The sequence below is a fragment of the Hemiscyllium ocellatum genome, chromosome 36 (assembly GCF_020745735.1).
Source record: "Hemiscyllium ocellatum isolate sHemOce1 chromosome 36, sHemOce1.pat.X.cur, whole genome shotgun sequence".
Lineage (NCBI taxonomy): Eukaryota > Metazoa > Chordata > Chondrichthyes > Orectolobiformes > Hemiscylliidae > Hemiscyllium > Hemiscyllium ocellatum.
The window spans coordinates 5,748,316-5,774,279 of record NC_083436.1 but is presented as its reverse complement, the minus strand read 5'-3'; the positions used below and the strand labels follow the sequence as shown (position 1 = coordinate 5,774,279).

Sequence of the window (25,964 nt, the reverse complement as noted above, 5' to 3'; positions counted from 1 at the left end):
TGGCAGAAGACTCTAGAATCATAGGGATGTACTGCACAGGAAAAGACCTTTTGGTCCAACTTGTCCATACTGACCAGATATCCTAAATTAATCTAATCACATTCGCCAGCATTTGGTCCATATCCCTCCAAACCCTTCCAATTCATATGCCTATCCAGATGCTTTTTAAGTGTTGTAATTGTACCAGCCTCCACCACTTCTTCTGGCAGCTCATTCCATACACCCACCACTCTCTGCATGAAAAGGTTGCCCCTCAGGTCCCTTTTAAATCTTTCCACTCTCACCTTAAACTTATCCCCTCTAATTTTGGACTTGCCTACCCTGGAAAAAAGACTATTCACTCTATCCATGCCTCTCCATAATCCTCTATAAGGTCGCCCTTTATCCTCCGATGCTCCAGAGGAAATAGCCTCAGCCTATTCAGCCTTTCCCTATAGGGGCTCAAACCCTCCAAACCCTGGCAAAATCCTTGAAGTTTTTCTGAACTCTTTCAAGTTTCACAACATCCTTCCTATAGCAAAGGAGATGAGAATTACACACTGTATTCCAAAAGTGGCCTAACCAATGTCCTGTACAGCCACAACATGACCTCCCAACTCTTATACTCAATGCACTGACCAATGAAGGCAAGTGTACTAAATGACTTCTTTTCTACCTTGTCTACCTGTGACCCCAGTTTCAAGGAACAATAAACCTGTATTCTAAGGTCCCTTTGTTCAGCAACCCTCCTCAGGACCTTACCATTAAGCATATAAGTCTTGCCCATATCTGTCCTAACAAAATGTAGCACCTCACACTTATCAAGATTAAACTCCATCTGCCACTTCTCAGCCCATCAGATCAAGATCCCATTGTACTCTGAGACAACATTCTTCGCTGTCCACGAAACTACCAATTTTGGCGTCACTGCAAATTTACTAACCATACCTTCTATATTCACATCCAAGTCATTTAAATAGATGACAAAATGCAGTGGACACAGCACTGATCCCTATGGCGCACCCCTCTTCACAGCCCTCCAGTCTGAAAAGCATTCCTCCATCACTGCCCTCGGTTTCCTACCTTCTAGCCAATTTTGTATCCAAATGGCTGGGTTTTGCCTGTATTCCACGTGATCCAATCTTGTTAACCAACCTGTGTTGAAAGCTAAGTGGGACCTTATGGAGGAGACAGTCAAGTTTGTAATGGAGTGGTCAGTGTTTAAATTGGGTTTTGGACAGTGTTTTCTGTGAAAAGGAAGCTGGCTGTTGATGTTACAACATGAAGCTTTGAAAACTCCCTGTCTAACCCCCAATGAGCAGTTCTTGGAAGATCAGAACATAGAAGCTAAGTTATAAGTATTAAGTCTTGTCTGTAAAGGTGATCCTGACTAACATCTTCAGAAAATCAACCAAGAAACTATTATCTACACCTGTGGAACAACACATCAAGACAGCCACTCTTCTTTTTCTTTTCTTTTATTTTATTTATCCTTTAACTATGTTTATTTGAGTCTATCTTCTGTGTAAATTGAGCTGAAAACAAAGATTTTTGGGTTTAAAGTGTAGACCAATTAGAGTATCTTGTTTCATTTTACACTGCTAGTTATTCTATTTTTAATAAATTGTTAAACATTTTTGTTTAAGCCACAAATGGTGTAGTGAATTGACAATAATACAGTATTAGAAAGTTGACAACCACTTCTCAGAGGCTCCCACTCTATCTTTCTCTGTACTCAAGAGCCAAGTTAGACAGTACATTCAATCAGAATGCCTCTGCCATGCCTTCTGATCATTGCTGCCGTTATTTACTCATCATCTGTCTCTCTGTAAGGCTATACGACACTTCAAGCCTGCAGACCACAGCCAAGACAGACCTGTTCCTCTCTTCTGCTTCCATATTTCTAGCAAGTTTAGAAGTTCCCTGGTTCCCCTGCATTTTTCACAAAATTGAAAAAAAAAGCAATGAGTTGCGATTGATTACCTATTAAACTTGTTGAATTGCTGTTCTGTCCATTAAAAGGAGCCTCCTCTTGCCAGCCTACCTGCCTCTGGAAATATCCAGAAATATGTTAGACTTCTCTCGTGACACCATTTACTGACATTTTCCTCCCTGTCTCAGGGCTCTTGCAGCCCATCTTCAATGCATTGACAAAATTCCAGAGTGAATTTCTCACCCCAGTGTGGAATTTTAACTTTAGCCAACAGGCAGACATTAAACAGAATGGGAATTTATAATCCAGGTCACTATACATGTGATTCCATTGTGTACATCAACATTTAATACAATAATTAGCAACTTAGCGGCAAGTCAATTTGGAGGGTTTACTCAGTAAAACCTAGTGGGAAGTAAGCAGAGGCTTCTATGGGAAATTGTGGATGCCAACAGAAAATAGGCACTGAAATTCTGTGTTTGCTCCTGTTCCATGTACACACAACCCTGCCACACCCCCTTAATCCAACAGTGTAATTGTTTACAGACTGGATAACACAAGGCCACTTCATCTTTGCCTAGCAGAATGTGGACTGCTGTCTCTAGATGCCGCTTATTTTAAACATCCAGCTTACTATAGTATTGAAACCCAGCTGCTAAAATGGAGCAGAACGCTTGTAGCATCTCTTGGGAATCAGGCATATGCAGTCCAAAGCCTAATTACCCAGAAATCATAATTCCTCCTTTAATATTTCACATGGTGCAACTGTATATCCTTAGTCATAGCTCCTCAACTCTTTGTAACTGCATCCTACAAGAAGCTAACTTGGATTGGATTAAAATTCTGTTAATACCATAGATTTACTCGAGATCCCTTTAAATATTTTGGAGAAATATTTGAAGAACAGCAAAAGAGATAGTTTTCTTCAGCCCTTAAAATGTAACAAATGATTGAACCTATTAATTTAGCTGAGAACTGGGAAAGCACATCCAAATTTTGCCATGGTTCTTAGATTTTCAGACAATCCAGCCATTGCTCACATTTTGTTGCATTTTCTAAATTTATTACACGTTTTTAATCCCAGGAACACTTACATTTCTCCCAGCCTTTGTAATGCCGCAAAAGCACTTTCATGTATGGAGCTGATTTTATTCCTGCGGAGAACCCTGAAAATAATGCAAGTGTTAGATTGGTGAAAGCACTGCTGTAAAAGATAAATAGAAAAACAGAAAAATATTGATCTATCAGCAATTACAAGATCCAAAATTGATCATTGGCTGGGCTGTCTTCCCAGTTTAGAAGAATAGTTATTTATCCAGTCGGGTACTCTGCCTTGTGCTGAGCATTTCTAGCATTTTCTACTTTTGACTTTATGTTTCACGTTTGTTTAGATTTTAAATACGTAAATGTTGGTTTACACAAAAAAATCAATCAATTGCAACAATCAACTTGGATCTTCAATGAAAGTAAATAAAATAGAGATTGTACAAGGTGGGCTTAGAAGTGGAGGTAGAAATGTTTAATTCTCAGCTAAGTTGAAATAAAGCTCACACTATGGCAATGTAACAAGATGAATTCAAATTCAGATAAAAAATTAAATGCCAGTAAACAGGTTTAGCAGCAAGTTATTGATAAAAAATTAAAACATAATGTAGTTTCTATTTTATTAAGAGCTGTGTAAAATTGTAAGACAAAAAGCCACAGCAGCAATATAAGAAATGATTATATCAACAGTCTTTGTTAAAGTAAAGGCACTGCCATTGAACTAATACACCAGGGACTCAAGTAATGTTCTGGGTACCAGGGTTTGAACCCAATCATCATAGATGATGGAATGGAATTTTAAAATGCTGGAATTAAAAGTTTTACCATGTCGATGAAACTTTAGTCAATTGTTGCAAAAGCAAATCACAGGAAGGACTTAGTCTTATTTGTGCTTCCAGATCATAGCAATTACTTTGAAAAACTGCAAAAAAACCCTCAAGGAAATGAAACCAGATGCATATCTGGCACTGATCTGGGTACCAGAAATGACAATGGCAAATTCAAACACCCTGCTGACCCTGCAAAATCTTCTTAACATATTGCTAAAATTGGGAGAGGGGCTGTCTTACAGACTAGTCAAGCATCAGCCTGTCATACACACAACACTATCACTGACCTTGACTATGTCCAATTCCACTACAGACCTGTGGAGGTCATGTCTCAGTGATATAAAGTCAAGAAGGAGTTGCCCAGAGTTGTCCTCAATATTGACTCCAGACCCAGGAAGTCTTATGGCATCAGGATAAACATGCACAAGGAAACTTTCTGATCAGCACATACCACTCCAATGATTGGATGAGTCAGTACACCTCTTCTCAAAACTTGCTAACACCTCCATGTTGAACTCCACTTGGATGATCTCAGGATGAAAATGGATGAAATGTATTCCAGGTATGGGATTTCAATCTCTATCACTAAGAGTGGCTTAGCAACACCACCACTAACCAATCTAGTCAAGTACTAAAGGAAAGATTGAGGTCTGTAGCAGGTGGTGAGATAACTAACAAGCCGGCAAAACATATTTGCTCTCATCTTCACCAATCTGTCTGCCGCAGGTGCATCTAGTCCATGAAAGTATTGGTAGCACTGGTCACCACACAGTCCTTGTGGAGATAAAGTCATGTCTTCACATTGAAGATACCCTCCATTGTGATAATGCATAGGGTGATGAATGGGACAGATTTCAAACATATCTAACAACTCAAGACTGGGCATCCAGGAGGTGCTATGGGCCAGCAGCAGCAGAATTGTAGTCCAGCACAATCTGCAACCTCATAGCCTGGCATATCCTCAATCTACCATGAACATCAAGCATAAAATGAGGTATCAAACTGGTGAAGCTACAACCCAGGTCTACCTAATTTGCCAAGTAGCATAAACAGCAATAGACAGAGTCAAGCAATTCCATAACTCAAGGATCAGATCTAAGATCTACCAAACTGCCACATCCAGTTCTGAATGACTATTACATAATTCTATGGAGGATGAAACTCCTCAAATACCTCAATCTTCAACGAAGGCACACTCGTGCATTAATTGAGACCAAAGTGTTTGCATCCATTTTCAGCCAGAACTGCCAAGTGTATGATCAATTATTGCCTCCTCCACAGATGCCAGTCTTCAATTCCACTGGATACTGCGAAGTCTATATGCCCTGACAATTTTCCATCAATAGGACTGAAGCCTTTTTCTCCAGAACAAGCCATGCTCCTAACAAAACTGTTGCAGTATAACTACACATTGTTGGGTAATGTTGTAGCCAATGTGGAAAATTGCCTAGTATGTCCTGTACACAAAAAGCAGGACAAATCCCACCTGGCCCATTAGGCTGCTCTCGATCATCAGTAAAGTGATGGAATCAACAATGCTGTCAAGCAGCACTTGCTCAGCAATAACCTGCTCAGTGATGCTCAGTTTAGGTTCCAGGAGCTACACAGCTCCTGATCTCACTTTTGCTTTGGTTCAAACACGGACAAAAAGTGCTGAATTCCAGAGATGAGGTGAAACTGCCTGCACTTGACATCAAGGCCACATTCAACTGAGTGTAGCATCAAGGAACCCTAGAAAAAAACAGAGTCAATGGGAATCAGAATAAACTCTCCAATGATTGGAATCATACCTAGGTCAAAGGAAAACGGTTGTGTTTGTTTGATGTCAGCCATCAACACTGGGAAATCTCTGGAAGAGTTGTTCAGGGTGGTGTTACAGGCCCAAACACCTTCAGTTGCTTCCTCAATGACCTTCCTCAATCATAAGGTCAGGGGATGTTTAGTAGTGATTGTGAAACGTTTAGCATCATTTGCAACTCTTCAGATACTGAGGCTGACCATGTATAAAATCATTGAATCCCTACAGAGTGGAAACAGGCCCTTCGACCCAACAAGGAGAAGAAAGTGAGGACTGCAGATGCTGGAGATCAGAGTCAAGAGTGTAATGCTGGAAAAGCACAGCAGGTCAGGTAACATCCGAGAAGCGGGAAAATCGACATTTTGGGCATGTGGCCCAATTCGAAGAGTAAATCACTGAGACCCATCCCCTTCCATTTAAGCCCTGACTAATGCATTCAACCAACACATCCCTTAACACTGTGGACAATTTAGCACGGTCAATTCACCTGACCTGCACATCTTTGGATTGCGGGAGGAAACTGGAGCACCTGGAGGAAACCCACACAGACACGGGGAGAAAGTGCAAACTCCACACAGACAGGCACCCAAGGCTTGAATCGATGTTGGAATATAACTGCAGTAAGATGCAGACAACATCCAGGCTTTGGCTGACAAGTGGCTGGTAGCATTTGTGCTACAATTCGGCAAAGAACATCTCCAACAAGAAAGAATCTAACTATTGCCCCTTGACAGTCAATGAGAATGCCATTACCATTGTGAAACTGACCATTGACCAGAAACTGAACTGAATTAATTACATAAATACAGCAAGTCAGAGGCTAGGAATTGTACAGCGAATAATTCACCTCCTGACTCCTCAAAACCTGTCAACCATCAACAGGGTACAAGTCGGGATCATGCTGGAATACTCCCCACTTTCCTGGATAACTGTTGGTCCATTAGCACTCAAGAAGGTTGACATCAAACATCTGAATTTTTTCCTCAAAACTTAACTCAGCTCACCTTATATTAATGGGAAGATAGAATAGCTGGTGAGGTTCTGATAGCTCTAGCAAAGAATTGGGATTTGAAAATTTGATCGTTTTAGGATTCTTGAAAATTAGTAGTTTGATATCTTGCAATGATTTCAATATTAAAGAATTGAATTCAGAAACTAAAGCTAAATTCATTAAGGTGAAAGTTTAATGAACAACAATGAAACATTTTACATGACAGATGTGATCTGATCATTTTACTTACAGTACTGTTAACTGGCTGCAATGCATAAAAGTTCCATTCTTCACAGACTCAATTTGATTGCCTTCCAAATCCCTAGGGTAGAGATTATACAATATGTCATTGCGAATTGACAGAATTCAGAAAACTTTATTACACAATCCTTAAGTTCCTCACTTCTCCAAAGTATTTAGAAATAAATCTTTTGAACCAAACTTGCAGCATCTAATCAATAATCTCGGTTTAATATGTGAAACAGAAATAGAAAAACAGGGCTGAGTCGTACTTTTTTTGTAAAGTAGCCAAGAACGTACTCGCACCGTTTTCTTACTCTCCATTTTTTTTATTCCCATTTTACTTCGCCAAGTAGTCATCATTCCTGAACATGACTAATTAAACTTTGTCAATTACTTTTCCTATATATTGTTACATGACTTAATTCACAAGTTCCCTCTGAAATATTGACCATTTGTGTAACACTGGAAAATTGATCTTTGTATGTTATAATCACATATTTAAAGGAGTGTAGATCAATGTAGATTACATAAAATAAGGAGTTTCTTCTTTGTTAGGTATTTATATGTTGAGATTGGGTGGTGGAAGTATGAGGGGAATTGGCGCATGTTAATTGAGGAAGGGAGAGTGGGTTATCGCAGACCTATGAGGACGTGTTGAGGGCAAACCAAGGAAACTAGATTATACATGGAAGGCAATATCTACAAATGGGAGGTGAAACATAATTATCGGAAGACTTAGGGTTATAGAGGGAAGGCCAATTGTAAGGTCCTGCAAGTAGAGGGTAATAGAGAGCAGATGACGGAAGAATCATTGAGACCAATAGAGTGAAGTCCAAGCTGACTGAAGGAAAGTGCACAGTTATAGCATAAAGCTCCAGGAATATAGATGTGACAATACAGAGAAGTCTCCAGACCACAGGTTGAGGATGGAAATATTCATGGTGAGGCTCTGGATAGGACACCCCAATGCTGAGAAGTTCTCAGATCAGACTGAAGGGCCTGATGGGAAACAGGTCCTCCTGCTGTTCCAGTGTAAAATGAAGAAGAACATATAGTGAGACTTTGCTAAACTGTGGAGCCACTGATTACCTGCTCCGAAGTATCACTCCAGGTGATAGAAGCAGTTGCAGTTATTGGGTAGGCAAAGTTGAGCAGACAATGGGAGTAGTTGATATTATCCCAGAATTGAGGGGGCAGTCTGATTTAGAAACAATCAGACATTTCTAGCTGTACTTGTAGTGTCAAGATTGCTCACACAGCTGTCATGCGACTATCATGAGCAGTTCCTTCAGGGGTGCTGTGGTTTCCATTCTGCTGTCATTCATCTTCAGGCAATGGGGCCATTGCTGTTCATATCAGCAGACAGCCTCAGCAATGGCACATCAGTAATAAATGATTGGTAAAGAAATAGTACTAACTCTCTGTTGAAACTATTAACTGAGGCACAGGAGAAATAGCTAAAGTCACCATCATCCTACTGGACCATAGTGTTGCTCTCTCATTTGAGAGAGACAGGCAAGTGATGGTGGTTCCTGAAGTCACAACACCTCAGACAAACAGAGATGTTGAGCAGGGGAATCCTTCAGGGTAACCTCAGCTGATGTGGGAATTGAATGCACGCTGTTGTTGTCACTCTGAATTACAAATCAGCTGTCTGACCAATTGAGCTAACTGACTGGTCTTCCAGTTGACCTTTACTGCTCCAGTCGCAGTTATGTGTTCTTTGCTTCAAGCAGTGTCCCCATAGTACCCTACCAACCAGGAATGAATGGTGTGTCGCCTGTCCAGAAGTAATCCTTTCTCACACCTGGCTGCTTGAATGCTAGCTATCAACTAAATACACAGTTTTATATCCGGCCTCTCATTTTTCCCTCTTGCTGATCATGTTGCCCCTGTTGTGAGGTCATCTGATTAAACTCTCTCTTAGCTTTGGTTGGCTTACTGCAGCTTGGGGGGAGAGGGACCAATCAGCTGACAATCCTGGTCCGTGCTGATTCCTGCTGTCCATAAGGTTGATTCCACAGTTTAGAGAAGGGCTTTCACACTGAATCACAAAACCTTACACAGAATCCCATCTTTTCTGATTAATTTTAAGAATTAACATCAGAATATAGTTCTAGAATGGAAATTTAGGAAGAATAGATAAGGTTGTAACAAGCTATTGACATCCTGAAGATGCCATTCTGATTGACAAGCAGAGAAATGAGCTCAAGCATGGGTCTGAAGGGTTTTGGTTTGTTCAGATCTGCTGAACATTGGACAATGATAAAGTGAATAATTACTCATGTACAATTCAAGTCTACCAGAAAAACTTCCTCACCTGTTCCAATTGCTTCCTGCTGGGAATTTTGATCTAACCTTAATTGCTACTTTCTTGCCCCATTGAGAAGCTGACATTTTGCCTCCTGCACAAGTAAACCTGCTTTCCTCGCCTCCCACTTCATGCAGCAGTATAAGATTCTGGGCATCCCCTAACTGCAGTTACAAAATCGTAATACAATGTTTCTGTGCAGAATATATTCAAAATGTTGTCACCAAAACTAAAGTGAGGACTATTAAGGAAGACGGTCACTTTTTCTATAATGCATTTTAATTTCATTTTTGATTTTTTTTCCTGATGTTTTTAAATGATGGATTGGCACAGTCACTAAATGGATTGAAGCTTCCCTGGAGTTCTGATTTAGAAGTGAGATACTTACAGCCAGCTCAAATTGGGCATTTCTTGACAGATAGGCTCATCAGGCAGCTGATGGAAGGAATTGTTCAGCAGCACACTAGAAAAATAAAACCATAAACAATCAATTTACACCAAAGAAAAAGGTGCAGCATTAATTAAATTACTTGAATCAGTACAGGTGATGCCAGAACTTACAGGAGAACGAGTGCCTTCAGTCCTAGGAAGGTTTGGGGAGAAATCTTTTGAATTCTATTGTTTTCAAGAATTCTGAAAGAGTGAATTGGAGAAAGATTATTTCTACACAAAGGACTAGATATCTGCAAAAATACATATGTACATATGAAATTTATGAGATTAAGTACAGGACCAGCAGTCTGAAATAATATGATTGGAATAAGCTATATAGAAACCAACACCTATCACATAGAATATTAGTTTAGACATAACTATTGCTGCAAATGTGTTGCTGGTCAAAGCACAGCAGGTTAGGCAGCATCTCAGGAATAGAGAATTCGACGTTTCGAGCATAAGCCCTTCATCAGGAATAGGGTTTCGAGCATAAGCCCTACATCAGGAATAAGAGAGAGAGAGCCAAGCCGGCTGAGATAAAAGGTAGGGAGGAGGGACTAGGGGGAGGGGCGATGGAGGTGGGATAGGTGGAAGGAGGTCAAGGTGAGGGTGATAGGCCGGAAGGGCTTATGCTCGAAACGTCGAATTCTCTATTCCTGAGATGCTGCCTAACCTGCTGTGCTTTGACCAGCAACACATTTGCAGCTGTGATCTCCAGCATCTGCAGACCTCATTTTTTACTCTTAGACATAACTATACTGAGATGAAGTTGAAAGTCACACAACACCAGTTATAGTCCAACAGATTTATTTGAAAGTACAAGCTTTCAGAGCAATGCTCCTTTGTCAGGTAGCCAGCTAGTTGCAGCACCCCAAAAGCTTGTACTTTCAAATAAACTTGTTAGACTATAACCTGGTGTTGTGTGATTTTCAACTTTGTCCACCCCTGTCCAACACCAGCACCTCCACATCAGATACTGACTTGCCTTATCTACCGTCTATCCTTTGCCTTTATGAAAGGAGAAAAACAATAGCACTTGAAAATAAATGTACTGAGTATACTAGAACTCCATTTTGATATAGATGAGTCAGCTCAGTTTGTCATTTACCATTTTTACTAACATTTCCTTCTGGGTCCTTAGTCAGATGCATTTCCAAAAATTGGAAAAGATCAATGCATGATATTTTATAACCACAGCCTGGGCAGTTTCTTACAGAATGAATTATGTGCTTTAGAAACAATATCCCTCATAGTTTGCAATGTATTCTCCGTTTGTCATAGTGTGGTATGTTATCATTAAACCTGTAGCCTGCAGTCTTCTTAGCTGTCTTATAAGTGCCTCCTAATGTAACATCTTGGCAGTGAGATGGAATCAAAGTAAAAAAGTATTTACTGCATAGGATAATAAGGACTGTGATGATCAGCTAGCTCCTGATAAGTCACTTGTTTGGACTTTAGAGACTTTGATCAGATTGCCTGCTTCTGACGCTGCATGGTTACACTCAGTCAAATGGATTGCTGCGGGGTCTTTTATTCAACTAATGACTAGATTGGCTTATGTTGAGTTGGTTCTGACATGGCTAACTTACCTTCTATATCACTATAAATTCTATTTCCCTCCTTTGTTACCTTTTCTTTTCATGTTTTTGTTTTTTCTCATTTTTGCTTTCAGTTAGAACACTTGCTGTAGGCACTTATTTTGTTTCTTTTTTTGCCATTACTATTCCTTCCTGGCAAACAAATGTCTGTTAGTCAAACTCTCTTGCTTTCCACCTTATTACAGGCCTTTCCTCAATCTTTGTCTCACCTATCCTCGCTCAAAATTTCAGGATGTCTCCAAGCTCCCCCAGTTCTGTTGAAAAGTCATTGACCCGCAACATTGGGCTAAATCTTCCAATGTGGAGAGGTGAATTCCTCAATTTAAGTCTCTGCTTCTCTCTGGGACCCAGAGGGACACATACATGATTGCTCAGCAAGTTTAAATTTCCGATTGCTTTCTTCACCCTGCTCAACTTGCTGGTCAATTCCACATGACAGTGAGATCAGATGACCAAAAATATGAAGACTTCAGTTGCTTGCCTTATTCATAACCATTTTTTTTGCATGAGTTTATTTAAAGCTTTTCACAGTAGATAGAAAGCCTGTTTAACAACAAAATGCAAAAATAAACAGCTAGAGTTCCAAAGAACAACTGCAACCATAACAATACTCCCCACTTCCCATTCCCAACATTGTTCAACCTTGTTCTGGTTCACCCTTCCCCTTTCACTCACCCACCAATGCTCAAACCCTCTAAAAACGCTTACCCTGTCACTGACACTGACAATGTTCATTACTCCCTCCCTCCACCTCAGTGATCTTCACCGTCTCCTCCCAGCTCACCCTCTAGACAGTGTTCACCCTTTCCTACATCCACTTCCCACTGACCTTCCAGAATCCATGCCTCCTGTCTGATCAATGATAGAAGAATCAGCACTGTTGAATAGTGCAGTGGGTGAGGTAGCATTATCAGAAAGGTGAGCACTCTTGGGAGCAAAGGGGAGATCAGCATAATCAAAGGCTGAAGGAGGGGGTTGAGACTTTTCAGAGATAGGGATTTGAGAGGTATTGGAAGAGAGGAAGGGTAAGCACTATTTCAAAACAATTAGGTAGACTTTAAAAGGAAATTACAACTTGTTGGTTCTCTTCGATAGCCACGCAAAGTTAATAAAAGTTCATCACACGAAACACCAACAATGAAGTAATGGTAGAGTTATGGTATATTTTTACTTGCCATGGATTACCAAAGGAACTTTTCTCTGATAATGGCTGTCAATTCTACTTTGATCTGTTATAAAATTCATGGAACAAAATGGTGTTATTTCCTAGCAGCAAATGGAAATCGAAAAGAAATGGTGGTGTAGTTAGATTAGATTAGACTTACAGTGTGGAAACAGGCCCTTCGGCCCAACAAGTCCACACCGACCCGCCGAAGCGCAACCCACCCATACCCCTACATTTACCCCTTACCTAACACTACGGGCAATTTAGCGTGGCCAATTCACCTGACCCGCACATCTTTGTGACTGTGGGAGGAAACCGGAGCACCCGGAGGAAACCCACGCAGACACGGGGAGAACGTGCAAACTCCACACAGTCAGTCGCCTGAGTCGGGAATTGAACCCGGGTCTACAGGCGCTGTGAGGCAGCAGTGCTAACCACTGTGCCACCGTGCCGCCCTTAAAGAAGCTTCCAAGAAAAATATGCTGTATGGGTGTTCAAATTTCAAAATGAAACAATGGCTGGCTAATTTTCTTTTGCAGCAAAGAATACTGTGCATTTTACTATAAGCTGTATGGTTCCTCAGCATCTGATGAAGAGAAGATTAAAGATATACCTGAATCTGGTAAATGTAAAGTCCCCACAGTCCCGACAGAGATGACTGGTGGCATGTATAACCTGACAGTTGGCACACCTCAGGCAAAGGGCTGAGGTTGAGAAGGTGGAGCATTTATGGTAACCTCAGCTTGTGCACAAATGAACCTGGGCTGTTGGCATCACTCTACATCTTCAGCCAACTGAACTAACTGATCCCTCAGTATTCCTTTTTGATTTAGTCCCGAGCTGTTCACACTCCCTCAGCAGAAGCTTTGTCCTAATTCCAGCTATATCTTTGGTACCAATGAAGATCTCAGGTACCAATGCATCCTCCCCCTCCCACTGCAGGTTCGTCTACAGCCTAAAGCAAATGCTCTGAACTGTGGTACCTGGCAGGTGACACAGCCATCTGAACTTTCGCTTTCAGCTGCAGAGAACTAGATCAATTCATTTGACTATGTGTCCCCGACTACCACTACATTCCTTAAATAGAGAGTATGCAGAATGGTGCAGTACAGAAGGGTCTAGATGTCTCTACATTACAAAATGATAGCACGCAGGTACAGCAATTATGAGCACAAATGGAATGTTACCCTTCATTGCAATGGGGAAGAGCACAAAAGTCAGAAATTTTCGCTCCAATTGTACACTGCACTGGCAATTTGAATATTATGTACAATGTTGGCCTCCTCACTTCAAGAGGGAAGTGAGTGCTTTGCGACCAGTTCAGAGAGACTCACTAAGCTGATTCATAGAATGAAGGAATTGTCTTAGGAAGGTAAGTTGGGTGGGTTGGTTCAATACTTGTTGAAGCTTAGAAGAATGAGATATGATCAGGATTCAGAGACTGATCAAGCCACAGTTCCATCAGTTTATATCCTTAGTGATTGTAGTTGCACTAATTTCCCTCAATCAGTTGCACTTCTTCCTGCAATCTCCTGATTTACAGGCATTACCGGGATTATTTTGTATCCTTTACAGTGAAGACAGAAGTAAAATATTTATTCATTGTATCTACTACTTCTTTAGTATCTACTAGTATCACCCATCTCACTCTCTAAGAGGGTACTCACTTTATTTCCTTCTGCACTGTTTAGATACCTATAGAAATACTTGCTGCCTTTTTAAAATATTTCCAGCCAGCTTCCTGCCATGCTTTGACTTATTTTCCTAATTAACATTATAATCATTCTCTGCCATTCTTTACATTCTGAACAGTCATCTGACCTGCCATTCGTCCTTGCATAAGTATATGCTTTTCCCTTCTGCTCATGCACTCCTTAACTGCCTAAGTTAACCACAGATGGCAAGTTTTTTTTAATAAACTTTCTTTGTAGTAGGAATCTACTTATTCTGAATATTTTGAAATATCCCTTTAAATGTTAAACACTGATTCTTGACAGATCTATCCCTTTGCATGATACAGATAGTTCTCCTGTAACACCATAGTTATGTTCTCGTGCGACACCATGCAATAGAAATAATGCGGCCTATGGAAAAAAACAGGGTTGGGGTGAACTACCAAAAATACCAGTAAAAATCAAGACAAAAATAAGAGTTAGCCTGACACAAACAATAGCACAGTCAAAGTCAATTTTGATCTGTTGTAATTGGCCTGTTTAATGGTACTATAAAGTGCAATTCATCAGAATCTTCAATTAATTACTCTCAACTGGCATCTACATCTGCTGGCTGTACTACATTCCAGCCAGTCTTCTATCCCTTCCAATGGTAATATTGCACAAGTCAGATCCAAGAATGGAACCTGCCTTGATAGATCTAGGGCTGAATCTCAACTTTTTTCTCTAAGTGCCAGTTTTGTCAAGTTTTTCAGAGGGTTTCACATTGTGATGCTTGGGGACATCTATCGCCCTATTTTACAAAACCCACCTGATATATTACTTACCCCCACTTAGGTGCTCCTCTCACCAATTCTAGCAACTTCATACCATGTGTCACTTCCGAAACAACTCACCACTTCCTGAATATCCCAAAATTAACCAACAACCATTAAGGGCAGCATGGTGGCTCAGTGGTTAACACTGCTACCTCATAGCGTCAGGGACCTGGGATCAATTCCCACCACAAGCAACTGTCTGTGTGGAGTTTGTACATTCTTACCGTGTCTGTGTGGGTTTCCTCCAGGTGCTCTGGTTTCCTCCCACAATCCAAAGATGTGCAGGTTAGGTGAATTGGCCATGCTAAATTGCCCATAGTGTTAAGTGCATAAGTCGGGGTAAGTATAGGGTAGGGGGACGGGTTACTCTTCAGAGTGCCAGTGTGGACTTGGTGGGCCAAAAGACCTGTTTCCATACTGTAGGGAATCTAATCTAATCCATGGTGCAGTACCATCCTTAAAAAGGCATTGACAAGAGCTGTCAGATCTGAGCTGCCCTGCATAGTTCCTGACATTAGTCCTGGACATGGCAGGCAATGAAAAATTGGTGCCTCTCTTTGAGGGCAGGGACATAGAGATGTTGTAAATGGGGATGGGATAATGCAGAGGCAGGACGTCCTTTTCTCTCAAGCCAGAGGATGCCACTGGAGCCACGCCAACCTGGACCAGGGTTACCATCCAGGCAAGTGCAGTCTCAATCACCTCAAGGAATGCACAAGTTTTATGAAAAAGACCTTCTCCACTCTGCCAGTGACAGTACCACCATCTTCTTGTTGATATCTCACAGTCACTCTATTTCTGCTACAGTACCCACCATTTCCTGCTACATCTTCCCCACACATTGCCATCCTCACTAACATCTGACCCTGACTAATCCTGAATCTCTTCTGCATAGCCTACTCAGCCCCTCAGGACATCTCCACACATGCACCAAAAGAAACAGTGTGCTATCTACCTTTCTCTCCCTCACCCTCTATGTGCAAAGTTTCCTGACTCTGACCACCCTGAACAGCTGACTGACCTTGTCCAAGTCCCTGTGCTGATTCTTTTTGCACTTTGTAACCATACTGATTAGTCACTGAAATAGATTCACACAAATCTGCAAATATTCTTTAACATCTTTTGTGGGCGGCACGGTGGCACGGGTGGGCGGCACGGTGGCACAGTGGTTAGCACTGCTGCCTCACAGTGCCTGTAGACCCGGGTTCAATTCCCGACTCAGGCGACTGACTGTGTGGAGTTTGCACGTTCTCCCCGTGTCTGCGTGGGTTTCCTCCGGGTGCTCCGGTTTCCTCCCACAGTCACAAAGATGTGCGGGTCAGGTGAATTGGCCAAGCTAAATTGCCCGTAGTGTTAGGTAAGGGGTAAATGTAGGGGTATGGGTGGGTTGCGCTTCGGCGGGTCGGTGTGGACTTGTTGGGCCGAAGGGCCTGTTTCCACACTGTAAGTCTAATCTAATCTAATCAAACGTACTTTTTAAACAAAAAGAGAGAAAAAAAGCTTTCAATATGAACAACAAAGCAAGTTTCAAACTCCTCACTGTCCTTTCAATATTAGTCAATTCCAGTGAAATTTCACTCCTTATTTAGAACATAGAACATTATAGCGCAGTACTGGCCCTTTGGCCCTCGATGTTGCGCCGACCCTTGAAACCAATCTAAAGCCCACCTAACCTACACTAGTCCATTATCATTCATATGTTTATCCAATGACCATTTAAATGCTCTAATGCCCGGCACTGTGTGTCACAGTGCAATGAGGACTGGAGCTGAAAATGTGTTACTGGAAAAGCGGAGCAGGTCAGGCAGCATCCAAGGAGCAGGAGAATCGACGTTTCGGGCATGAGCCCTTCTTCAGGAATGAGGAAAGTGTGTCCAGCAGGCTAAGATAAAAGGTAGGGAGGAGGGACTTGGGGAAGGGGGGGTTGGAAATGCGATAGGTAGAAGGAGGTCAAGGTGAGGGTGATAGGTCGGAGTGGGGGTGAGGGTGGGGGCAGAGAGTCAGGAAGAAGATTGCAGGTTAGGAAGGCAGTGCTGAGTTCAAGGGTTGGGACTGAGACAAGGTGGGTGGAGGGGAAATGAGGAAACTGGAGAAATCTGAGTTCATCCCCTGTGGTTGGAGGGTTCCTAGGCGGAAGATGGGGCGCTCTTCCTCCAGCAGTCATGTTGCTAAGGTCTGGCAATGGAGGAGTCCAAGGACCTGCATGTCCTTGGTGGAGTGGGAGGGGGAGTTGAAGTGTTGAGCCACGGGGTGGTTGGGTTGGTTGGTCCGGGGGTCCCAGAGGTATTCTCTGAAACATTCCGCAAGTAGGCGGCCTGTCTCCCCAATATAGAGGAGTCCACATCGGGTGCAGCGGATGCAGTAAATGATGTGTGTGGAGGTGCAGGTGAATTTGTGGTGGATATGGAAGGATCCCTTGGGGCCTTGGAGGGAAGTAAGGGGGGAGGTGTGGGCTCAAGTTTTGCATTTCTTGCGGTTGCAGGGGAAGGTGCCGGGAGTGGAGGTTGGGTTGCTGGGGGGTGTGGATCTGATGAGGGAGTCACGGAGGGAGTGGTCTTTTCGGAACGCTGATGGGGAGGGGAGGGAAATATATCTTTGGTGGTGGGGTCCGTTTGGAGTTGGCGGAAATGATGACGGATGATACGATGTATATGGAGGTTGGTGGGGTGGTAGGTGAGGACCAGAGGGGTGTTGTCCTGGTGGCGATTGGAGGGGCGGGGCTCAAAGGCGGAGGAGCGGGAAGTGAAGGAGATGCGGTGGAGGGCGTCGATCACCATAGACATCCAGTCCCTGTACACCTCCATCCCCCATCACGAAGGACTCAAAGTCCTCCGCTTCTTCCTTTCCCGCCGTACCAACCAGTACCCTTCCACTGATACCCTCCTTCGACTGACTGAACTGGTCCTCACCCTGAACAACTTCTCTTTCCAATCCTCCCACTTCCTCCAAACCAAAGGAGTAGCCATGGGCATCTGCATGGGCCCCAGCTAAGCCTGCCTCTTCATAGGATATGTGGAACAGTCCATTTTCCGCAACTACACTGGCACCACCCCACACCTTTTCCTCCGCTACGTCGATGACTGTATCGGCGCTGCCTCGTGCTCCCACGAGGAGGTTGAACAGTTCATCCACTTTACCAACACCTTCCACCCCGATCTCAAATTTACCTGGACTGTTTCAGACTCCTCCCTCCCCTTCCTAGACCTTTCCATTTCTATCTTGGGTGACCAAATCAACATGGACATTTACTATAAACTGACCAACTCCCACAGCTACCTAGACTACACCTTCTCCCAACCTGCCCCCTGTAAAAATGCCATCCTATATTCCCAATTCCTTCTTTTCCGCCTCATCTGCTCCCAGAAAGATCAGTTTCAATACCATACAACCCAGATGGCCTCCTTCTTCAATGACCACAATTTCCCCCAAGACGTGATCAACGATGCCCTCCACCGCATCTCCTCCACTTCCCGCTCCTCCGCCCATGAGCCCCGCCCCTCCAATCGCCACCAGGACAGAACCCACCGGTCCTCACCTACCACCCCACCAACCTCCATATACATCATATCATCTGTCGTCATTTCCGCCACCTCCAAACGGACCCCACCACCAAAAATATATTTCCCTTCCGTCCCCTATCAGCGTTCCGAAAAGACCACTCCCTCCGTGACTTCCTCGTCAGATCCACACCAACCCAACCTCCACTCCCGGCACCTTCCCCTGCAACCGCAAGAAATGCAAAACTTGCGCCCACACCTTCCCCCTTACTTCCCTCCAAGGCTCCAAGGGATCCTTCCATATCCACCACAAATTCATCTGCACTTCCACACACATCATTTATTGCATCCGCTGCACCCGATGTGGCCTCCTCTATATTGGGGAGACAGGCCGCTTACTTGCGGAACGTTTCAGAGAACATCTCTGGGACACCCGGACCAACTAACCCAACCAACCCGTGGCTCAACACTTCAACTCCCCCTCCCACTCCACCAAAGACATGCAGGTCCTTGGACTCCTCCATTGCCAGACCATAGCAACACAACGGCTGGAGGAAGAGCGCCTCATCTTCCGCCTCGGAACCCTCCAACCACAAGGGATGAATTCACGATTTCTCCAGTTTCCTCATTTCCCCTCCACCCACCTTGTCTCAGTCAAATCCCTCGAACTCAGCACCGCCTTCCTAACCTGCAATCTTCTTCCTGACCTCTCCACCCCTTCCCCACTCCGACCTATCACCCTCACCTTGATCTTCTTCCACCTATCGCATTTCCAACGCCCCTCCCCCAAGTCCCTCCTCCATACCTTTTATCTTAGCCTGCTGGACACACTTTCCTCATTCCTGAAGAAGGGCTCATGCCCGAAACGTCGATTCTCCTGCTCCTTGGATGCTGCCTGACCTGCTGTGTTGTTTGTCATTTTCATAAATGACCCAGATGAGGGCCCAGAAGGGTGGGTTAGTAAATTTGCGGATGACACTAAAGTCAGTGGAATTGTGGACAATGCAGAAGGATGTTGCAGGTTGCAGAGGGGGAGTTTGCTTTATTAAAAAAAAAGTCGGCAATTCACAATATCCCAGTCCACTTCTGCTAGCTTAGCTTTCATACCTGCACATAGGTGACCTTTATCAAGTTTAAAATTAGTCTTAGACCCACTTTTTCAACCTGGCAATGAAATGCTATAATACTCTGGTCACTGTTACCCAGCAGGGTTTTTGCTCTGAGATCATTAATTAATATTGTCACTATGACTCTATAGGCACACAAGGTGGTGGGTTACATGCTGAAAAATGGGATCAGGATAGTTAGGTACTTGTTTTTGACCACCATAGGTAAGATGTGTTGGAGGGTCTTTGTCTGTGCTGTAGATTTCAATGACTCAATCTACAAAATTATTTAATACAAAACCTAGCATAGTCTGCTCTTTGACTGGTTCCAGAAAGTTCCTCGTAGCAGCACAATCTCAAAAGCATTTTATGAAATCCTTGTCAAAACTACTCATATCCATCTATTTCCTGTTTGTATATAGATAAAATCACACGTAATTATTGCTCTCCCTTTATCACATTCATTCAATTTCCAGAAGCAAAACAGAGGGAAAAATGGTCACACATGCCATATCAGATCTTCTGTAAAGCACTTGAGTTTTTCTGGGGATTCACTTAGGAGACGATGTTTTATTGTTCCAAACAGATATATGAAATAGGAGGGATGCAATGCCTCTCCAAATTCATATTCCTTCAGATTGTCAAGTGGATGCTCATCAGGAAGTTCCCCTAGTAACTGTACCTTATTTCATATTCGAACCAATCTTAAATGGGATGTGGAGTAAACTGCTGCAGTCAGATAGAAGGTGGCACTTTCTTTTTCAGTACCATCTTTTGGCTTCTGGCTATTAAATCCAGTGATTGTATTTGAACAATAGCCATTGATAGGACTTGGTGGATTCATGACATGTGCACGATTAAGTGAAAAATGCACTTCAATTAACGAGAAAATTGGATGAAAACCATTTCTTCAAAGTTTTCATCAATACTGCAGAGACAAGTAAAAGCACATACAACCATTCGACTTGATGGAGATCTTCAAACACGCCTGGTGGCAGGTATGTTATGCGATTGTTGTTCAAAAACCTGTAAAGAAAAATATATAAATCTAATGTGACGTTATTTACATCATTCAGTATCAGTATTTTTATAACCCTTTGTTGTTCTCATCTACAGGTGATGTAAATATCATGTTGCACTTACATCACTGGTCTATATTCATGTACCAATACTACTGCAGCTAGGTGTGAATTTCTGACAAAACGTATCCCTAATACTACCATCCACCCCATGATAATTCTCCACATCACTAAGATCTACAAATTATTACAATATACAGTAAGTTTACAAAGATCAGGGTCCAAATATTTAGTCAATTCAGCTTGCATTTCTTGGATAAGCAACTTAATTTCAAATTGCAAGGCTAAGTTTGCTAACAAAATACAGGAATCCAAAAGGGAATTAAAAGAACTGGTTTGTATTCTTTGTTATGATTAACGATACCATCTGCAGAGAAAGTGACATGGGCTTTTTCCATGTCAAATATGTTGATTACCCATTTATTGAAAATGGAGCATTCAGAATTTCATGCATCAACTGCAGAGTACAGAATACATCCTAATTTCAATTGGAAAGTGATTGTGACAAGTGCTTCACTTAAAATAAATCATTCTCTCCAGTCCAATAGCACAATCCAACATCATAACACAGTAAACTGTTCGAGAGATTTCTTTAGGTGGGTCTAAAATGGGATGTACATAACAATTCTATTGTTAAGTTAGCTTAGAGGCATTTGTACATGCTATGTATATAGCAACAGCTTCTCTCTCTAATTAGCAAAAGCTCTTGGGGTCTAAGAATTGTGGGCTATGATGAAGTGTATGGTAGAACTGGACAAGATGACACATCATCTATTGCATCCGCTGCACCCGATGTGGCCTCCTCTATATTGGTGAGACAGGCCGCTTACTTGCGGAACGCTTCAGAGAACACCTCTGGGCCGCCCGAACCAACCAACCCAATCACCCCGTGGCTCAACACTTTAACTCCCCCTCCCACTCCACCGAGGACATGCAGGTCCTTGGACTCCTCCACCGGCAGAACACAACTACACGACGGCTGGAGGAGGAGCGCCTCATCTTCCGCCTGGGAACCCTCCAACCACAAGGTATGAATTCAGATTTCTCCAGCTTCCTCATTTCCCCTCCCCCCACCTTGTCTCAGTCGGTTCCCTCAACTCAGCACCGCCCTCCTAACCTGCAATCCTCTTCCTGACCTCTCCGGCCTATCACCCTCACCTTGACCTCCTTCCACCTATCCCACCTCCATCGCCCCTCCCCCTAGTCCCTCCTCCCTACCTTTTATCTCAGCCGGCTTGGCTCTCTCTCTCTTATTCCTGATGAAGGGCTTATGCTCGAAACGTCGAATTCTCTATTCCTGAGATGCTGCCTAACCTGCTGTGCTTTGACCAGCAACACATTTGCAGCAAGATGACAGGTGATGCCCATCTCGAGATAGAGATAATCTTGTTGCATATTTTATGCTTTTAACAAGCAGTGTAGCAAGATTCATGTTGGGCAGTGGCAAAATGCCAATTGATGGGAATCAATGCTATTCAAGTTCATGTTAAAGCAATAATTTTCCTTAGTAGCGTTCAGGCTCCTATTTCACCATGCAAGCTAGCCGTCAGGAAAACTGGACAAGGAAACTAGAGTTCATTGTATTGGTGAATTCGCTCACCACTTGCTTTGAATGACCTCCATACAGAACTCTGGGCAACAACAGCTCAGGGTATAATCCATGGGCACCAGCCAAATGCATCCTTCATCTATTGACACTGGCATCCTTCATCTGCCAATGCATTAAGACCATCATGACATCTCTCTGATACACTGGCAGCACAGACGTACATTCAGGGTGCATCAGAAACCCCCACTGAAAGGCTGCTGCGGGAATACTTTTCAGGGACAGGTACCCAGTTGTTGGAATGGATCAGGCTGCACTTCAAGGCTGCTCACTTGCTCTCTTAAGGCTCATTCATTTAGCAGCTACTTGCATGATTGCATCACCCATGCCTTGCCTTGTCGTGCTGTTACATGCCTGTTAGCACACTGTCATTTCAACCAGTGCCAAAGGCTTTAACTACTGCACTTTAGCATGTTATAATGAAGCTGCTCCTTTAACAAGGTTATGTTGTCCTTGGTGTTTTTTCAGAAAAGTTGTAAAAAACACAGATTCCAAAAAACCTAAATTGAAGAGTTTTAGTCCTGATGAAGGTTTATGCCTGAAATGTCGATTCTCCTGGACCTCGGATGCTGCCTGACCTGCTATGCTTTTCCAGCGCTAAACTCTCAACTCTGATCTTCAGCATCTGCAGTCCTCACTTACTCTGGATTTTAGGGCTAGTTTGATTATAGCTAAAAGATACTACCTCAGGCAACAGGCTTTCAAGTTTTTGAAAGAAAAACTTGTTCAACGAAAGGGGAGTGACCAGTTCTCTCAGCCCAGCTTTTCTCTGATTTGGTTTGGTTTTAGCATAGTAGCGTTTTGAAGTTGCTGAATCCAAAGAAGCAGGTCCAGGCTGGTACTCTCTCTCTGGCTTCTCTCCTGTAAGATCCCATGTTTGACTTTTCCTTTTGTGCCCAGAAGTGTTTATGGGGACTGTTGCAAGTATTGGAACAGCATCATTAAATTGGAATAATCTGTTGGGTTTTCGGATATGTTGAGTTATTCTGTATTCTGTTCTCTTTTGTTTGAGGTTCAATCGGTAATCTTGTAAATAAATTCTGTTTTGTTTAATACTAAGTGGGTGGACCAGCTGCATCTCTCCTGGAATGTCCACTACACCCTGCTTAGCCAAGTTAGGATCTGGGCTACCTTCTTGAAATATTTTGAGGGGTCTGGCCTGGTCCATAACAACACACACAGACAGATTCCTTGCTATGTCTGTCAGTGTGAAACTGTCCTGAGTTGTGGCACTTTGGTGAATGGCACTTTGAGATGTCACAAACACCTACAGCATGTGCTAGTTTTCTGTGTAACGTATTTCATGTTCATTCAACTAAATGGCCATGTCATAATCTGGTTGGGAACGTACCTCAGTACAGCCAAGGGGGATGCATCATTGATCAAGGGTCCCAGCAGCATCAAAATAATCACAGACCGCACACAGTCCAGGGGTTTCGACACAGTCAGTCATCCGCCTAGAATGCTGATGGTCATGGGATCTGTCCCAGTACAGTATGGGCTGGGAGTTTCAATGGTCAGTCCTGTAGGGCTGGTCCTAGCGCTCAACAGAATTCCACATTGTTAGTCTAGGAGTTGCTAACATGACAGTCAGGGGTCTGGTCAGTCATGTCTAAGGGCTGTTCAAAGACAGAGGTCTGTGTGATTACAGTCCTACAGTCCAGTGCTGTTTTACCTCACACATTGTTATTGCTGTGTCATGCCCACTGCAGAACTGACATCTGATTTGGAAGCCACCAGCATGTATGGGATTGGGAAGCATGCACAGCTGGTAAGAAAATTAGTGGGAATGCCATCTGTCTGCCAAACCTTCAGGAAGTTTCATGGGAATTGTGGAGGGAAAGCAGAAGCATTTGTCAGAGTGGAAGTAGAATCAGGAAAGTTCAGAGTAGAATTGGAGGGCAAGGTATAATGCTGGAATTCAGTGGTCAGGGAGGATAATTATAAATCAGCAGGTAATGGTCCAGTGCTAGACTACTAATCCAGAGATCCAGGTAATGCATTGAGGTCCTGGGTTCAAATCCTACCAATCATTGAGAGTGGTGGGTTGATTGGCTCATTGATTCTACAAGGCATATTTTCAGAAATGCACAGCCTGGGAGGGTAGTTGAGGCAGGAAACCATGCAACCTTTAAAATGTACTTGGTTGAGCACTCAAAATGCCATAAAATTCAAGGCTATGAGCTAAGTGCTGGGTGATAGCACTTGTATAGATTTAGCACAGTTTTTAATCAGTGCAGAATTGATGGACTGAAGAGCCTCTTCTGTTCTTCATAATTCTATAATTCTAAGTTCAATACAGTCGACATCCACATGTGGCAAAGGTGGAAGTGGGCTGTGAGGGTAATGTGAGATAATTTTGTGCTGTAATGATGGATTTTGTGTGTTGTAATATAAGGAATTAGGAGTTATATGCAGTTATGAGGCTCCAGAAAGAACTAAAGAACAAATTGTGGCTTGCTGCAAGCTAACAGTGAACTTTCATTCCATAGCTGTGCATCCTGTAAAAACTCAATACAAGTCAGAACAGCCCTGCAAATATGATAAAGAATCACTACTATGAGTCACCTCTTAAAAGGGACACCGTCCCAACATAACATACCCTAACTACAATATATAGCATATATTAATGGTTAATCTGCTAAACATGAAGATGTCATTAAAGCCTTCAATTGATACTTCAGGGTTCAAACATTTGTGACAAAAATTAGGCATGGACACCAAGGGTTTTGCAGTTGATGGTGTACAGATATTAAGGTTAATGGCAACAAACCTAATTTTAAATTGGATACAAAAGCCAGGCATATCTATTCTTTCAGATGTTAAAGCTTGATTTTCCTATGTCATCCACTCAAATTCAGGGTGCAGGAAGAATTTTAATCCGAGCATAAGGACACATGCATGTTTTGGTACAATGGGAGACAAATTGTTAGAATTAATAACATACAAAGTATTAATCATCACTGTTCTCTATTAAGTAAAATAAGATATTTTTGTGATAGTTCCATAAAGCAGCATGCTCTCGAGCTGAATGTATCAGGATCATTTAATAATCTTGGACTAAGAATATTAAGAAAAACATCATATGTAAGGAAAAAGAACATGACTGCATGAAAATCAGTGGCAGCTTAGAACATTAATAACGCAGAAACATAGAAAATAGAAACAGTAGACCATTCAGCCCTTCAAACCTGCTCCTCCATTCAATCAGATTATGGCTGATCATCCACGTTAGTACTCTCTTCTTACTTTAGGTAATAATCTGCCTTCCTGTTTCTGCTGCCAAGGTGGATAACCTTGTATTTATGCACATTACACCCATTATACTTTACACATGCTTTTGCCCACACATTTAACTTGTCTAATTCACACCGAACGATCTCCGCATCCTCCTCACAGCTTTGTGTCACCTACAAATTTGGACATGTACATTTCATTACATCATCTAAATCATTAATATAAATTGTGAACAGCTGTGTTCCAAGCAGTACCCCACTAGGCTACCACGCGGAAAAAGAGCATACTTTATTCCTATGCCCAGTCTTTCAACTAGTTCTCAGTCCAAATCAGTACACCACCACCAATGCCATTCCCAAATATCTGGCAAATGAATTATAACAAGCGAAAATGTGAAGTTGTTAACTTTTCCAGGAAGAATGAAAAATCTGAATATTACTAAATGGAGAATGGGTGCAGAATTCCGAAGTGCAGAGGAACCTAGGTGATCTGGTACACAGTCACATAGCACGGAAACAGACCCTTCAGTCCATGCCGACCATGAACCCAAATTAACCTAGTCCTGCCTGCCTGCCTCTTGCCCTTTCAAATGTTTCCTATTCATGTATCTATCCAAAATGC

The 25,964-nt window shown here is 42.6% G+C and overlaps 1 protein-coding gene across 1 annotated transcript in view; it reads right to left on the bottom strand.

The window, feature by feature from the left end:
• rxfp1 (relaxin family peptide receptor 1) overlaps nucleotides 1-25,964 on the bottom strand; it is a 169,503-nt gene that overhangs the window by 45,115 nt on the left and 98,424 nt on the right. The window contains 5 exon segments of the mRNA XM_060851437.1: nucleotides 3,007-3,078; nucleotides 6,826-6,897; nucleotides 9,518-9,592; nucleotides 9,691-9,762; nucleotides 20,376-20,447. Of these exon segments, the coding sequence (XP_060707420.1) occupies nucleotides 3,007-3,078; nucleotides 6,826-6,897; nucleotides 9,518-9,592; nucleotides 9,691-9,762; nucleotides 20,376-20,447 (363 nt within the window).